Consider the following 18194-nt stretch of genomic DNA (forward strand, 5'->3'; position numbering starts at 1 on the left):
TGCTAAGTGACGTAAATCTTCCAGGCACTAACTCTTCTGGAATAACTCCAGAGTATTCCATAGGAAACTGCTGAAAAAAATGGACAAATTAAAAATGTGTAGAAGATTTTTAATTTGGTGACATACTTTATTAAATTACAAAGACTTGAGGGGAATTTTTGTGTTTGTTCTTGGAATACTATATGAAGAATTTCTAATACTGCTTATTAATACTATATATTAAAATTGCTAATATAGTTTTGCTGTTTTATATTTTACTATTTTATTATTGCTACTATTATTTTCCTGTTATTTTGTTTACCCAAATTCATTGGGTATTTCCTTCTGTGTGATTTGATTTTTAGTTAATATTTGCTGCATTCCTGAGTATAAGTTTATCACCTTTAGGAGTCATCATTTTTAAAAGTGTGTGTGTTTGTGTGTGTGTGTAAAATCTCTGATTATATTATGGAGAAAACATTAAGAAGTAGCAAAAGATTTGGGTTAGGAATCAGAAGATCTAGAGTTGACCTCGCTATAAACTATCAAGAGCGTGCCATTTACATTTTTAGGGTCTCAGATTCTTGATTTGTAAAGCGTGAAAGTAATCTACATGATCTCTAAGGTTCTTTCTAGCACGAAACTTATAGAGGGTACTGTTTTGGTGGAAAACAATTGAAAATTACAGTGTTTGAAGAGGAGTGAGTCTGTTGGAAGTGAATTAAATTAACAAAATGTCATTCTTTGGCTAATTTGTAGAATTCATCAAATCTCTTAGGCAAAAAATTCCTGTCTTCGTAATAACCCTCTTATAGATATCACAGGACTTTGTACTCATGTTGTAGTATTGAAAATCAGTGGTGACATAAGGTCAAATATTTTAAGCCTTCTTGAAGCATTGGGGATTAGATGCTGTTGACACCAGTGAAGTTCCCGTAGTTAATTTAGCTATTTTCTCTCCCCATTTGGCAGTTTATCGAGATGAAAAATGGAAACCTGATCATATGGGCATGTTAGCAACACCATCCATTTCTGATACATATTACTATTTTGTCATTTAACCCATAGAGATATTTTTAAGTATTTTGTTTTTTAGTTTTCACTTTGTTCTTTCTTAAATAACAAGTAGAGACAACATTGAGGAAATCTTGAAAGAAAAGCTATTGTTCCATGATGTCCACTACTTATTCAATGCTATCTTCCTTGTTTTCTGGGTTAGAGACCATGCTAATTTAATCGAGGGGGCTTGTTTATAATGTGTGAGTATGTGTATGTATATGTGTGTGTGTGTTTAAGTTAAGAGAAGGCCTGTGTTCTTCAGATCTCTTCATTTTTCTTCCTCTTTTAGCAGAGAGACTCTTGTTCAGATTTAGGAACATGTCCAAATAATTTTTGGTTACTATCTCATAGATTTGATTTAATGAAGTGTTCTTGATGGGAAGAGATTTAAATGGAAAGCAATTAATTGTTTTACTTTTTCTTTTCATTGTTTGTATTAGGAGAGCGTTATGTCCCTGGAGTGGGAAATGTGACCAAAGAAGAGGTCACAATGAGAGAAATTATTCACTTGCTTTGTATTGAACCCATGCCACACAGTGCCATTGCCAAAAATTTACCTGAGAATGTAAGTCCAGTTTTGTTTTTTACTCCATTCACCTCAAGATGGGATAGTTTTTTCTTTTTCTTTAATTGGAAGCCACTCGAAGTTTTAGGAAAATCTGTTTAGGAAATTTTCAGATATAAAACTCTCACCATTAATTTTTTTGTGGTATAAACTTTAATTCTGGGCTTTTGGGCATTAGGAAACATTTTAGAGACATTCTGACTGTTTAGAAAACATTTTAGAGTAGGAAACTCTTTGCTTTTTTGTTTTACTTTAACATAAATTTTCTCCAGAGGAAAAGGGGACTTCCTGAAATGCTGAGACTATTTGGGTGGTGTGTTAGTCTGGGTCTTCTGAGAAGCAGATGTCAAGACAAAAGATTTAAGATTTAATTAGGAACAATGACTATGAGAGAAATGGTGAGGAAGCTGGGAAAGGCTGGGGGAGCCATCATACTGTGGTGCAAATCTGACTCCAGGTGAAGGAAAGAGGGAAGGGACGTTAGGTAGGACTGTCCTAGACTGCTGGGTAGTCTAATCAAGGCTTGTTGCCTTCCCATGTCTCCCAGAGTGAGCCTGCATTAGTATCTCTGTTCTCTAGCTGGAGGTCTGCAGGGTGCATTCTCATGACCGACACAGGTGATATTTATGTTCAGTATTGCTGATATTGAAGCAGTAATCCTAAAGATTATGAGTCATATTTTTCACTCCGAGATTTAATTTTGAATTAGAACAATGATTCTTAAAAGAGATTAGATTTACCTGTACTATCAAGGCTATCCAGAGAAGTAGAATGGAGGTAAGCTTTGACTGTTGGTCATTTTTCTTCCAACATACCTGTATCTTTTTCCAATTTCATTGTTAACTGATTCTCAAACTTTAACCATTTGGCATATCACCTTCATAATATTTGCACATCTGTCTACCAATTTTATAATTATTAATACAGTTTATTTATTATTATTTTTGGCTGTGTTGGGTCTTTGTTGCTGTGCGCAGGCTTTCTCTAGTTGCGGCTAGCAGGGGCTACTCTTCGTTGCAGTGCACAGCCTTCTCATTGTGGTGGCTTCTCTTGTTGCGGAACACAGGCTCTAGGCACATGGGCTTCAGTAGTTGTGGCGTGCAGGCTCAGTAGTTGTGGCTCATGGGCTCAGTAGCTGTGACGCACGGGCTTAGTGGCTCCACGGCATGGGGGATCTTAGTTCCCCGACCAGGGATTAAACCCATGTCCCCTGCATTGACAGGCAGATTTTTAACCACTGCGCCACCAGGGAAGTCCCTTATTAATACATTTTAAAATCAACTTACATTTTTCCTTAGCATCTTTCTAAGCAATATTACAATGAAATAGTAGGTTTAACATTCTAGATTAATTTTTTCCTAATACATGTTAAGATAAATGAATAACTATTCAAAAATTTAAAAATATATAACTGTGTGCCACCTAAAATAATTTCACATACCAATGATATACATTCCATATTTTGCAAAAAAAAAAAAAAGCTTTAGTGTCTACCCTAATTTTTCACTGCTTATCTCAAGTACGTTTTTAAAGGAGGCTAAATTTAATTTTTGCAACACTATAGGAATCTATGAATTTGCTTTAGTATATTGACTAGGTCCTTATCCTGATTTTAAATGACTTCATAAAAAAAAAATTCCTTATTGGGACTTCCCTGTTGGTCCAGTGGTGAGGACTCCATCCTTCCACTGCAGGGGCATGGGTTCAATCCCTGGTCGGGGAACTAAGATCCCACATGACGCATGGCATGGCCAAAAAGAAACAACAAAAAAATTCCGAATTCAAGGAAAAATTCAGGCCAGTCAGAAAAAAATAAAATTATTATAATTGCAGAAGCCAGAATATATTTGGACATCTACATATGTGTTTTACCGTAGATCCTATTTATTTTGTTACCTTGGTTTTAGGGATTAGTACAGCATGAACATGTGCTTAAATGATGTGGATGATGAACATACTAGATAAAGAAAATAATAATTTCTTTGAATTACTGGTTGTATGTGTATATATATATGAGGGCGAACTTAGATTAAATTTCTTCCTTAAGCAGTTTATACATACATCTTACCTCTGTTAAGAAATTGGTCGTCCCTCAAAACAAAGCTAATTGGTCTTAGACCTAATTTTTAAATATTGGAAATTGATCTTTTTTTATTGTTCATAAAACACTCAGGAATGCTGTTGAAAGTGTATTTCAGTTCACAGTAAGAGAAGATAAAGTCATTACCTGAAGGTAAAAATGACAAAAATGTTGTTTCAACAGGAAAATAATGAAACTGGCTTAGAGAATGTCATAAACAAAGTGGCCACATTTAAGTAAGTACTTAATTTTTATGCTTATTCTGAAAGTTAGACCAGTCTTTGTTCTTGTATTTCGGATACTTTGTAGAAACTCTGAAGTTATTTCCTGAACTCCCAAGGACAAAGACAAAGTACAGACAGAATGGGTGAGAACAAGGGGCACACTGTAGGCACTTAGTACCTGTATGATGAAGAAATGAGTATTTTTGTCAAGTGAATGAGAAATGTCCATTTGTGATATTAGGTGACTTAAGTAAGCAAAGAAACCTTTCGATAGTCTCTTTCCCATCAATTCTAAGCCATGACTTCGTTTATTCTATTAAATTTTTATATTGTATTCTAATTTTAGACTTTTCTCTGCTAGGATTAAAACATTATTTTGCAATCCTTTGATTCTTTGAGATACAAAAAAATGGAAATAAGGTTTTAAGTGGATTAATTCTTGAAATTAAAAATTGATACTGGTAATGAATTTTACTGTTATAGTAATATATTTATAGGTAAATTGCTAGTTTCAAATAACCTTAAAAATAGAGTGTAGCTTTTTTATGCTCTAATATTGTTCACTAAAGTATTTCACTTACTTTGATAGAGACCAAAAGCTGTTTAATGTGCAGAACAAATATGGTGTGCTCCTTTTGGCCTTAATGCTTTTCCTTATAGTTCTCTGTAGAGGATTCACCACTATATTTTCATTTACAATTCAATTTTCTACAGATATGATATCTTACTACCATTTTATATTTGGCCTTAGACAATGCAAGCTGTAGTTGAACAGGAAATCTTGAACAGGCTTCGTTTTTAGCTTCTGAAGCCTTAGGGATTTAGGTAGGGCATGGGATCAGACCTACATAGTATAAAATAAACTTCTTCAGATTTGTTTAAATTTCATAAGTATGAAACACAGCTTAGCTGTTACCAGGACTTTGAGCTTACAGTGTAGGTTTTTAGTTTTACTCGTGAAATGAAATTTGTCATTTCAGTTTAAGCAAGTTGAATGAGATAAGGTTGTTTTCTTCTCTTGATTTTGACTTTTAGATGAACTTTTAGGTTCTTATTTTGTCTTACTCTATACTTCAAGAGCACTGCAGTTCACCTCTGTATTTTCTATCGTTTTAGGAAACCAGGTGTATCAGGCCATGGAGTTTATGAGCTGAAAGATGAATCATTGAAAGACTTCAATATGTACTTTTATCATTACTCCAAAACACAGCATAGCAAGGTAGGAAAAGTTATCCTCTTCACTAAATAACCTAAAATGCGTATGCTTTCCAACTCCATAGAAAATTGCCTGGTTTTTCTGTAGTTTCATACTGGTTTTCATTATTAGAGCTCATTATCTTACCCAAGAAATTAAAATTGAATCAATAATGTTATCTAGTTCGTAGCAAGTATTCTGATTTTCCGGATTATACCAAAAATATTCTTTATATTTGTGTTAAGGGTAGGAGGATTCAATCAAGGATCATGCACTTCATTTGGTGTCATGTTGCTATAGTCTCCTTTAATTTGGAATAATCTTTTTGCCTTTTTTTGTCTTTCATAACATTGACATTTCTGTAGAGTATAGGCTAGTTGTCTTTTAGAATATCCTATATTCTGGATATGTCTGATTGTATTCTTGTGAGTAGATTCAAGTTAAACATCTTAGGGCAAGAATACTACATAAGTGATATACTGCATCACATCAGTAGGCACATATAATGTCTGTTTGTCCCATTAAGGATTGATGTTAAGTTAGATCACTTAGTTAAGGTAATATCTGGCTTTGTCCTTATAAAATGACTAATTTCCAGTTTGTCGTACAATGCCCTGTATATAATAGACACTAGGTAAATACTGTTGACTGAAAGAATGGGGACTAAATTAGTGATGAAGATTATTACCCATCTATTTTGCAGTGGCTTTTCCTAGGACAACCATTTTGTTTCTGGAATAAGGTAGCATTTGAATACATATTTCAGTATATAAAGTATTTTGGTAGGTTTGTGAATCTTTCCTGCCTGCTTCAAAGTACCCCATTTGTTTCATATTTGTCAAGTGGTGTATTTTAAGATAGACTTTTTTTTTAAATATATATAGGCTGAACATATGCAGAAGAAAAGGAGAAAACAGGAAAACAAAGATGAAGGTAAAAAATGAGACACTGAATTGACTCATTTTGACTATATGCTGTGATTTTGTATCAGCAAAGCATATAGTGTTTTGTTTTTGTTGTTTTTTGAAAGTGGGCAACTCATGGAAGTGCAAAGAACCCTTTGTTTCTTGCTCACATATTAAGGTATAGCCTACATCAGTGGTGATAGAATTTTAAATTTATAACAAATGGAGTTTATTTTGGGTGACTTACATAGTTACTTATATTTCCCTTGACATTGATGTTTTCAGTGCTTTAAAGGTAACAAAGATCATGTGTTGTTTTGCGTGTAATATATGATTCTGACATTTGCAATTTAGCATGAAGGATAACCCAAATAAAATTGTACCTATTTGTCTCTCCTGACATTGGTCTCCTACCCACTTTAGCATTACCACCACCTCCTCCTCCTGAATTCTGCCCTGCTTTCAGCAAAGCAGTTAACCTTCTCAATTGTGATATCATGATGTACATTCTCAGGACCATATTTGAGCAGGCAGTAGACCCAGATTCTAACTTGTGGACTGAAGGGATGCTCCAAATGGTATGTATACCGAAAATATTTTCTCTATTTCAAATACTTTCTCTACTTCATAGAGTTCTTGGGGGTCTGGAGAAGATCGGTAGTCTAACTTTCTGACTTCATTCAGAACCACAACTAGTACACCTGAGACCTAAGGGTCATTGAAAACAGCTTAGATGTGGCACAGATTTCCTTGTGACACATTCTCAAGTTTTTAGGATCCTTACTCTAGAGAATCATTTACATTAAAAAAAAGCAGAGAAAAATTTTAAAAAGGGCTATTCCTGCTAATAATAAATTGGCATGTCATTATTGTATCATAGTTTTCTATATTTTTATTTCATATTGTATTATCAGGAGACAGTATAATAAAGATTTGAAGACAGGTTTAGGCTTGAATTTACCTCACTTGGGTTAGCGCACTTCCCATTTAAGGAGCAAAGAGTAATTTCCCCATTGCTAAAATGGGTTTAAATATAATTATTTCATAGAGTTGTTATGAGAATTAGCTCATTAAATGGAAGCAGCTATTTTTTTCTTCATACTGTTATGGATAAGTTATTTAATAATGTCACCTTTGGTAGCTGTAATTGGATATTTACTTATCACCTGCCAACTAAATTTCCTTGGCTGTTATTGGTCTGGAGGCTCTAAATGCTATCATACTGTATGTGTATCTCACTTTTTTTTTTATAACAGTGGTAAATAAATGCAGTAAAAATTTCAACCCATAGAGATATATTTGAAATCAAAAGTTAAAATTTCTCTCCCTGCCTCCCATCGCCCTACCTAAAGGTTTGTATCATCTGAAAGTCATTCCACATTAGTGCATATAGGCCTACCTCATGCTTATAGCTGGATATTCCATTATATGGACATCTATGATGCATTTAACTATCTCCTGTTAATAGACATTTAGGTTGTTTTTAGGTCTTTGTATAACAAAGAACACTAAAATGAACATTGTTGTACAAATATCTTTGTACACTTAAGTGAGTGACTCTTGTTACACTAATTCCTAGCACTAGGTCTGTACCTTTACATTTTTGATAGATATTGCCTAATTGGCCTCCAAAAATGTTATACTGATTTACTTTCCCATTACCAGTGTGGTGAAGAGTGCCTGCTTCGTAACACCTTTGCCAGCTCTGTATTTTACTAAGCTCTAAAATTTTTGCCATTTTAATAGGTGAAAAATAGATGATCTTGTTTCACTCACATTTCTTTAATTTTAAGTGAGCTTGAACCCTTTTTTTCCGGCCGCGCCATGTGGCTTGCGGGAACTTCCCCGACCAGGGATTGAACCCAGGCCACGGCAGTGGAAGCCCAGAATCCTAACCACTAGGCCACCAGGCAACTCCCAAGGTTGAACATTTTTCATATGTGTATATTTCATTTCTTTTTCTGTGAACTGCTTGTTCATAACCTTTGCACATTTTTTACCCATCAGATTGCTTATTTTTATACCTCCATTTAAAATGTATTTACCTGAAGAAGCACAGTTTTAAAGATCTTGTCCTACTTTCCTTTTTCAGGCGTTTCATATTCTGGCATTGGGCTTACTAGAAGAAAAGCAACAGCTTCAAAAATCTCCCGAAGAAGAAGTGACATTTGACTTTTACCATAAGGCCTCAAGTATGTTTTAGTATCATTTTCAACACAGTTTCAGCTATTTGCCAATTTGTAACAGAAAGTTTAGCTCTGACAGGATTTTAATCTGTTAGTCCTTAAGACGGAAAACTCTGAAATTGTTTTAAGTCTTTTCGTAGCATTTTTAGTTTTTAACATTTTCAATAATATAGGTATGTTTTTTAATCCCCACGGCAGTCCTTTTACTGCATGATCTCACCCCTCTTTTGGGGGTGCTGCATACATTGATGGTTTCTTACTTTCATTCCTTGTCTCAGTATTATCAAATATTTGCTGCTATCTCAACCATAATGTTTATGCTACCCATCTATGGAAGATATTAATGTTCCTGAATTTAAAGTGATTGCGGAAGTCTGAGTGAATGATAATGTGTTTGTTCTGCACAATTTTCAATGTGGAAGAGCAGGATAGGTTTAGATTAAGTTTTTCTTAAACGCTACATGATTAAGACAGTTTTTTCAGAGCACATTCTAGGAACATTGATTTATAAGATCAATAAGTCAAAAGCATCTCATTTTCTATTTAAACACTATTTTTTAGATTCTTGACTACATCATAAACCTATTCAGTTTATGGATATGACAGCTCCCACTTCCATATTTTGAGGAGCTTTGGTTCTCAGTAAGTACTTTTAGACAGTGAGCCAAGTAGAGGGAAGGCAAAAGATATATCATTAAGGGTAGTTTTCACTTAGCAGCCCCAGTGGAACATGTACAAGAGAGACCTAAAGTAATTCCGGTTTTTCAAGTTCTTTAATTTAGTACTTAATACTTCATGTAATTGTAGATTGTTCCATTGAAAAATTAATGTAGTTAAGGGATTGACTGCAAACTTTGGTTATCAATGTGAATAACATTAACTATAAATTATAATTTATGCATAATTATGAAGATATATGTTCATGATATATACTTTTTGTGTTTTAAAAAAGGATTGGGAAGTTCAGCCATGAATGCTCAGAATATACAAATGCTTTTAGAAAAACTCAAGGGAATTCCCCAGTTAGAAGGCCAGAAGGACATGATTACATGGATACTCCAGGTAAAACTGAAAAATAAACTGATCATATCTTGGTTTAAATATTTAAGAATCCTCTGCTTGCCTTTAAGATTAAACCATAATATCCTCTAATTGTAAAATCATTTACTACTGATTTTCATGATCACTCATAATTTTTCATGTTAGTAACCCTATTTTCCCTATGTTTTAGTGAGGGCTATTTTTAATAAATTAACATTTATTTGTTTCATTATTCAGTAAATATGTATTGGGTACCTGATTATGTGCCATGCTCATTTCTAGACTCCGAAAAAGACAGATAAGGTGCTTGCTATCATGTTGCAAACATTGAGCTACAGACAATAAACAAAAAAATTATCAGAATAATTCAGTAGATGAGTAGGGGTAACTTTAGATGGGTAATCAGAAAAGGCCTCTTTTAGGTGGTAACACTGGAACTGAATGACATGGAGCCAGTCTTACAAGAATCTTGAAAAGTCCTCCAGAATGAGGGAACAGCAATGCAGAAGCTCTAAGGAGGCCAGAAAGAAGGCTAGTGTGACTGGAACATAATGGGGGAGGGAGAGAAAGGTAGGCAGCAAGGTCAGAGACACAGCCGGGGCCAGGTCATATAGGACCTTACAGGTCAGGGGTAAATGGATTATAGGGGCAAGAGTAAACACAGGGTAACCATTAGAAGATTATTGCAGTAATCCTGGTGAGAAATGAGCATGACTTCAGCTAGAAAGCAGATGGCAAGAAGCTGGACTGATTCACATATAATGTGATAGTAGGAGCTATAGAAATTGCTGATACATTAGATGGAAGAAGTGAGAGAAATCAAAATGACTCCTAATTTGGAGTTTGAACTATTGGGTGGATGGCAGTGCCTTTGGGGAGGAGTGAATGAGGGGTAGGGAGAGAGGTCAGGAATGTTACTTTAATGGAAAACCCTCCAAATGGAAACATGAAGCCAAGGTTATGGAGCTTCTTCTCACTGTATTTATGAAAATATGTTATCAGCTAGATATTATTTTGATAATTAGAATATAGGGTGGTTACATCAATTGGGGATCTTTGTACTGATTTGTACTTTAAGCAGTTAGTCCTTTTTATTACTTAATCAGAGACACTCCTTAAACAAGTGTGGTATAATTTGATATGTAACTATAAGGTAATGATGTTATCGAGATTTCTCTTGAAGTAGATTTCATGAATATTTGCTATTTTTCTTAAACCTACCAATATAACCATTTTAAAACAAAAACAAAGAAGTAAAGTAGATAACTATTCTATAGATTTCACTCATATGTGGAATATTAAATTAATTAAATAAATGAACCGATCAAACCAAACAAAATCAAGCACATAGATACAGAGAACAGAGTAGTGATTACCAGAGGGAAGGGAGTAGGGGGAGAGTGAAATGGGCTAAGGGAGTCAACTGTATCATAATGGATGGAAACTAAGTTTTTGGTGGTGTGCATGCTGTAGTGTATAGAGATGTAGAAATACAACATTGTACACATGAAACTTGTATAATGTTATAAACCAATGATACCGCAATTTTAAAAAAGCCAATTGAGCCATCATTTAGTCCAACATTTATATCCTATGGACCTGGTGTTATAAATTGGAGATCTGGTCCTGAAAGTTCATTTTTCCATTACAATACCAAAGTCCATTGTCAAAATATATAAAAATCACAAATATCTGTTCTTATAAACATTAGATATTTTATCCAAATGGTTAATATAAAGTTTTGTTTTAAGTTCCTTGTGGGAGTTTTTTCCACATAAGACTGAGGCTCTTTCAAAATATAAATACTGCAAGTTTTATGGATGTGCTTTCCTATTTCTGAAATCTTGATATTGTTAAAAAGAATGAGATAGCTCTTCCTTGGCACTGCCTGTGGAGGTGGCGGCTGTCTTCTACTTGGCATCATGGCTACCCTCATGAAGCCCAAGATTGTCAAAAAGAGGACCAAGAAGTTCATCTAGCACCAGTCAGGCCAGTATGTCAAAATTAAGTGTAACTGGCAGAAACCCAGAGGTATTGACAGTAGGGTGCTCAGAAGATTCAAGGGCCAGATCTTGATGGGAGCAACAAGAAAACAAAGCACATGCTGCCCAGTGGCTTCCGGAAGTTCCTAGTCCACAACATCGAGGAGCTTGAAGTGCTGCTATGCAACAAATCATACTCTACTGAGACTGCTCACAATGTCTCCTCCAAGAACTGTAAAGCCATTGTGGAGAGAGCAGCCCAGCTGGCCACCAGAGTCACCAATCCTTGTGCCAGGTTGTGCAGTGAAGAAAATGAGTACACAGCTCATGTGTACGTTGTATTTGTGTCAATAAAACCATAAAACTCAGACAAAAAAAGAGTAAAATAGATCTGTATAAGCTGTTTTGCAAACACCTCTAAAGATAAATGATGAAGTGAAAAAGGAAAGTAGGAAACAGTGTATATAGTAGGAGCGGTTTTTATGAGAATATATGTAAATATAAAGAAATATATATTCTGATTTTTTTCCTGCAAAGAGATACTAATTATCTTTAATTTAGTTGATTTTGGGGAGAAGGACTGGCATCAGGAAGAAAAGGTATCACTTTCCATATTGTATCTTTGTCTTTATATGTCTTTGCACTAAAAATGTTATTTTAAATTAAAAAAAATTTCCATAGCAAAAGCAGAGGTATGCTCACCCCTGCAGACTGATTCAGCTGATTTTTTGCTCTCTCCAACCTTCTTCTTAGCTGGATTGCTATTTATTATGTATTTGCAGATATTTCTCTCTCTTTCTGTGTGTGTGTGAGTGTGTGTGTGTGTGTGTGTGTGTGTGTGTGTGTGTGTGTGTGTGTGTGTGTGTATAAATAGCTTAGGTTTAAGTCAAAGACATTTGGAGACATGATGACAAAATCAGTTGAGTGAATTTTTCTGTTCCTGATCAGTCTAACCATATCTTTTTTTTAACATTTCATCTGTTTTTCACAGATGTTTGACACCGTGAAGCGATTAAGAGAAAAATCTTGTTTAATTGTAGCAACTACATCGGGATCAGAATCTATTAAAAATGATGAGGTAATAACATTATAATGATGATGACGTTCATCTCTGTCTTTGAACTTTACTGGTATAAGGGAGCTGCTTCTTTTTGTGAGAAGGAACCTGTTTATTGTAAGGTATATAAGATGTCTACTATTGTTCATTGTGTTTCTGTACCACAGGGATTAGTGGTAGTTGACATACATAGTTATCCAATATAATATATGTATTTCACAAAAGTAGAGGAAATTGATGTTCAGTGCAGCGCTGTTGAAAATACCATATTTTATTAATTTTTGAAATATTTTAATGTCTGAAATTGGAATATGTCTTATAATCCATGCCTTCTTATTATTTAATCAGCAGCATTCTTAGTGGAACACAAGATTATGGTGCATCTAAGATTTAATGAAACGCAGTAATGTTTAGGTTATGAATTTCCATAATATAACGAATCAGGTTTTGATGATTCTAATCTCAAAATTATTAGAATATTATTACTTGTGGTTATTAACTATCTTTCCTAAAAGAAAAACACTGGATTTAAGTTAAAATAAATAAAAAGACACCAATGCATTTCAGTAATGTTGTTAAAGTTCTCATTTTTAGCAATGTGTTAAGTAGTAACTGTTAGACATCATCAAGTTGGCTTTAAATTGATTAAATGTCAGTGGTTAAATGATTGACAAATGATTCAAAGTTATTATTTTTTTATTTTTTATTTTTTGTGGTACGCGGGCCTCTCACTGCTGTGGCCTCTCCCGTTGCGGAGCACAGGCTCCAGATGCGCAGGCTCAGCGGCCATGGCTCACGGGCCCAGCCGCTAAGCGGCATGTGGGATCTTCCCGGACCGGGGCACGAACCCGTGTCCCCTGCATTGGCAAGCGGACTCTCAACCACTGCACCACCAGGGAAGCCCTCAAAATTATTATTTCATTTAATTTTGTTTCTTAATATACCTGCATTGAATATAAAAAGCAGTTTATTAGATATTTAAGATACTTGGCATTTTAAGTTAAAAAAATGTTTTAATAAGTTAAATTATTGAAGTACCAATGGAACAATTAATTGTAAGATGTGATGGAGCCTGTATGTTAATTTTGAGTCATCAGATTGAATCTGAGTTTACTCTAGGAAATTTTGCCTGACTGAACAGTATATGTAAATTTTCACAATGGATCTTACCTAATTTTTCTGGTCTTTTAACACCCAGATTACTCATGATAAAGAAAAAGCAGAACGAAAAAGAAAAGCTGAAGCTGCTAGGCTGCATCGCCAGAAGATCATGGCTCAGATGTCCGCCTTACAGAAGAACTTTATTGAAACTCACAAACTCATGTATGACAGTACGTCAGAAATGTCTGGGAAAGAAGACTCCATTATGGAGGAAGAGAGGTAAAATAAAGCAAAACTAAAAATTAGCAACCCAGTTTCTTGTAGTAAAAATTACATATTCACTTTAAATAATATTTTTTCAAAATATATTTCAAAGTAAGAGAAATTACACTATTTTTAAGCTAGCAAGGGCACAGTGAAGCCTCTTACTGGATGTAATTTTATGTTGATAAACTGTTCAAGTGCACAACAAAGTTAGTTGGGACCCTTTATGCACAAAAAGGCATGACGATGGAAACGGCAAAGATAGAAATCAGCTCCTGTTATCTTGTATGTGTGGACTTCTTTAGGTACACATTTATGTATCAGTTCGTATATTCCACATCATTTTTATGAGTTCTGGTAAAAATGACTGCTGCTATTACATATTGAAAAAAAAACCTTCACTTGAAAAAGATGGTCCATGCTAATTTTTCCTTTTTTCTAAAAAGAAAGAAGGCAACCCCTATGGTTTTAGTCATGGAGAGCACATTGGAATGGGAATTAGTAAACCTCGTTTTCTGACTATGACACTATGCTGTGCTCTTGGGGAAATCTGTTAACTTTCTGAGAGTAGTGTTTTGTGGGCTGTTATTTAGATACAGTGAGAAAAGGGAGGAGGCAAAATAATGGTTCTTTGAAAAGCATTCCAATTTAAAATATTGAAAATCCCTTCTATGCTTATTTTTAAAAACAAGCTTTCACTGCTCCTTAAAACAGTGTGTTGTGGATACTTTTAGGAAATTGTGCTTCTGCAATAACAGTAGACAGTAAACATTATACTTTACATAATATGTTTGTAATCCTGAAGCTGAGTATGCTAACAAAGAACCACAAAGAATACTGACTCTATATCTTAAAGATTAAAATTATGATGGTAAACTATCCTGGGATGACAACAGTAATAAAACTAGAGACTAATACAAAACTTTAAACAACAAGCAGAAGTCCCAACCCTCTTTATATTACCTATGAACAATATAACATTTAGAAAGTAATGAACAAGAGACTACTGTATATTTATTCAAACAAGAGGATGTAAGCAGAAATGTACTCAATTAATTAATGGCCCTAGTGCTTTCATAATATATTTTTATTGCCTGATTAATTGTACACATAAAATTGTGTATGTGTTTTCACTGAAAACAATTCACACAACACAGTAAGTCTCCTTTGACCGTCCTCCTCATTCCTGATCTTTCTCCACAGATAACCATTGCGATAATAACTATGGTTCTAGGTGTCTTTCTGTGCATTTGTAAACATGTGTACGTGAATAATAATGAGTCTTGTTTTGTGTGTTTTAGTGGCTTTTTAAAATTTTACCATCCTTTTTTGTTCTGTGGGTTGCTTTTTCATTCAGTGTCTTTTAAATCTTTTCCTGTCAATACAGATAGACCTTTAGTGTAGATTCTACATCATTCTTTATGACTGCTGCATAGTATTCCATAGTATGGATATATAATATTTTATTTATCAGATTTTGGACATTTAAGTTGTTTTTCCCTTGTTTCCCAATTTTCCATATTACAAACAATGTGTCAGAACATTTTTGTATGTTCCCCCTTGCACAACCCTACAAGTACTTCTCAAGGGTGGAATCTAATAAATGAAAGGGCTGGGTCATAATTATTTAAAATTTTAATAGATACTGGCACATTGCCCTCCAAAGTAGTTTCACCAATTTCTACTCCCAGCAGTGTATGAAGAGTTCCTGTTTCTTTCATTCTCACCAATACTTAAAATTATCAGTACTTGAAAATATTTGGTATGATCAAAATTATAAATTTGTGCCCTTCTGAAATTCCCTGATTAGTTAGTAATAGGTTGAGCATCTTTTCTTATAATTATTCACTAGCCTGTTAAATTTTGTCTTCTGAGAATTGCCTCTTATTATCCTTTGCCCATGTCTATTGGATAGTTTACTTTTATCTTACTGATTTCTAGAAGTCCTTTAAAATTATGGATATTAAAGTTTGTTTCATGTTTCCCGTATGTTGTTCCTGTTTATTTAACATTAATTATGAAATTTTAGCCGTAGCAAAGTTTTCAGTGTTGATAAAGACAGATTTGTCAGTCTTTTCGAGTTTTAACTTTTTGTATCTTGTTTAAGAAGGCTTTTCCTATCCCAAAGTCACAAATATATTCTCTTACATGTTTTAAATGTAATTACATTTTTCATTTACATTACATTTACAAATTTACATTTACAAATTACATTTGCATTTAAAATTTTAATTACAGTTATATTAACACATTTTCCTTTTAAAAATCAAATGTTAGAGATAAAGCTAAAGTTCCATTTGAGTACTGGTCCAAATCCTGCACCCCTTTCTGCCCTTCCTCAGAAATACTCTGGTTATAAGTTTCATGTATATCTTATAAGAATTTTTACTGTGCTATTAGATACAAATATATGTAACCATAGAAATTATATAGTGTCATTCAGCCTTTTGTTTTATTTGCATAAATGTTATTATGCATGTATCGTTCTTCAGTTTCCCATTTTCATTTAATATTATGTCTTGGAAATCTGTATATGTATATTCTTACATATAAAACAAGCTCAGGGACTTCCCTGGCGGTCTGGTGGTTAAGACAACGTGCTCACAATGAGGGGGCCTGGGTTCAATCCCTGGTCTGGGAACTAGATCCTGCATGCTGCAACTAAGAGCCCGGATGCCGCAACTAAGACCCAGGGCGGCCAAATAAATAATAATAATAATAATAAAAACGAAAAAAACAAGCTTAGCATTCCTCATTCTTGGCATTTGGACAGCAGTTCTTTCTTATGCCTAATGAATTGCAGGGCATTTAGCATCTCTGGCCCTTCATCCACTGAAGTGCAGTAGTGCCCCCTAGTCCTTATGTTAACCAAAAAGTTAACTTTACTCACATGTTGCTGAACCCCTCCTGAAAAGTAGTAAGTACCACACCTAGCTGAGACCCACCTTTTAAAAACTTCATACTATTCTGTATTATGTAATTTCATGTATACTGATGATAACCATTTAAGTTATTTCCAGTTTGTTGGATGATATATGATATCTCAGGGAGCTTCTTGCATGGATAGCGAGGCAGTATTACACGGCATGGCCTGTGAAGTCAGATCATCTGGGTTAAATCCTGGCCTGGTTACTTCCTAGATGAATCATTAGATAAGTCTCTTACCATCTCTAGGCCTCAGATTCTTCGTCTGAAAAATAGAGATAATAATAGTACCTGCCTTATAGGATTGTTGGAAGGATTAAATGAGGTGACATAAAGTATTTGAAACAGTGCCTCACATTACAATTAGTGCTTTGTAAGTATTCGCTCTTATTTATTATTCTACACATTGAATACATCTTATGAATTGCTAAATCATTAAGATGTATATTTTAAATTTTAATAGCTACCAAAGTAGAACAGAAACTTCAATGCCTAATAAGAGGGAATGGATAAAACCATTATGGCACATATAGTGAGAGTACTGTGCAGCCATTTAAAAATAGTGTTTCTGAAGCAAATTTAATGACATGAGAAAACAGCTAAGATACAAGTGAATAAAGCAGGACACAAACTGTATATGTAATGTGATCTTAATTATGTAAAATATGTTATAAATAGAAAGCAGACTGGAAGGAAATGTACAAGTCATTATTTCTAGGTTGTGAGAGTATGATGCTTTTTATTTTCTTCTTTATATTTTTCTAGACTTTCCAAAATTTCTTAATAAGTATGTATTACTTTTATAATCAGAAAAAACAGATTCACAGCTTCTTGGTACAGTAAGTTAACTATAATATGCATCCTACTTTGTGATCTGCTTTTTCTCTTTTTGCATTTATCAACACAGAATGTATTTTCTAGTAAGCAAATTAACTGATAAAAGTCAGAAAAATCAAGGGGGAAGATTTTAAGCTAATATTGCTAAATATAATTTTTATTTATTTTTTTTATTCTTAAAGTTCTTGCCCTAAAGTTACTTAAAATCTACCAAAATATAAAGACAAGTGACCAAAACATGTGTCCTCATTTCTGGTCGTTTCTCTTGCTAGCACCCCAGCAGTCAGTGACTACTGTAAAATTGCTTTGGGTCCTAAACGGGGTCCGTCTGTTACTGAAAAGGAGGTGCTGACATGCATCCTCTGCCAAGAAGAACAAGAGGTGAAACTAGAAAATAATGCCATGGTACTATCGGCCTGTGTCCAGAAATCTACCGCCTTAACCCAGCACAGGGGAAAACCCATAGAACTCTCAGGGGGTATGTATTGTTTAATAAATGTCTTTTTGAGCATTTCTTTTCATACTTGTGTAATTAGAAAAAATACTATCTGAAAGAAGTTTGGGAGTGAGATTGTATTTAGCCTTATTTGGTCAGATCACATTTTACCCATTTATAAAATGGACGCTAGATTTTTACATGCCATTTTGGCTCCTTTGTCTGTTTTTTAAAATTTTGATTAACACATGGCCACGTTGCTCATTCTGTCTCTTTCTCTCTCTCTCCATTTCTTTTTGCTGAACCATTTGAAAGTAGGAATTCGTGACATTTCCCTAAATATTCCCTAAATATTTCC

The 18194-nt window shown here is 34.3% G+C and overlaps 1 protein-coding gene and 1 pseudogene across 1 annotated transcript in view; both read left to right on the forward strand.

Annotated features, from left to right (window-relative positions):
• Positions 1 to 18194, forward strand: part of UBR1 (ubiquitin protein ligase E3 component n-recognin 1) — a 138729-nt gene that overhangs the window by 66110 nt on the left and 54425 nt on the right. The window contains exons 20-29 of the mRNA XM_007460121.1: positions 1479 to 1603; positions 3867 to 3919; positions 5024 to 5126; positions 5987 to 6035; positions 6431 to 6585; positions 8100 to 8199; positions 9146 to 9255; positions 12208 to 12294; positions 13472 to 13653; positions 17673 to 17878. Coding sequence (XP_007460183.1) covers positions 1479 to 1603; positions 3867 to 3919; positions 5024 to 5126; positions 5987 to 6035; positions 6431 to 6585; positions 8100 to 8199; positions 9146 to 9255; positions 12208 to 12294; positions 13472 to 13653; positions 17673 to 17878 — 1170 coding nt within the window. The remainder of the gene's footprint in view (positions 1 to 1478; positions 1604 to 3866; positions 3920 to 5023; positions 5127 to 5986; positions 6036 to 6430; positions 6586 to 8099; positions 8200 to 9145; positions 9256 to 12207; positions 12295 to 13471; positions 13654 to 17672; positions 17879 to 18194) is intronic.
• On the forward strand, positions 11157 to 11578 carry LOC103082145 (60S ribosomal protein L32 pseudogene; annotated as a pseudogene).

This window comes from Lipotes vexillifer, unplaced genomic scaffold (assembly GCF_000442215.2).
Source record: "Lipotes vexillifer unplaced genomic scaffold, Lipotes_vexillifer_v1.1 scaffold408, whole genome shotgun sequence".
NCBI lineage: Eukaryota > Metazoa > Chordata > Mammalia > Artiodactyla > Lipotidae > Lipotes > Lipotes vexillifer.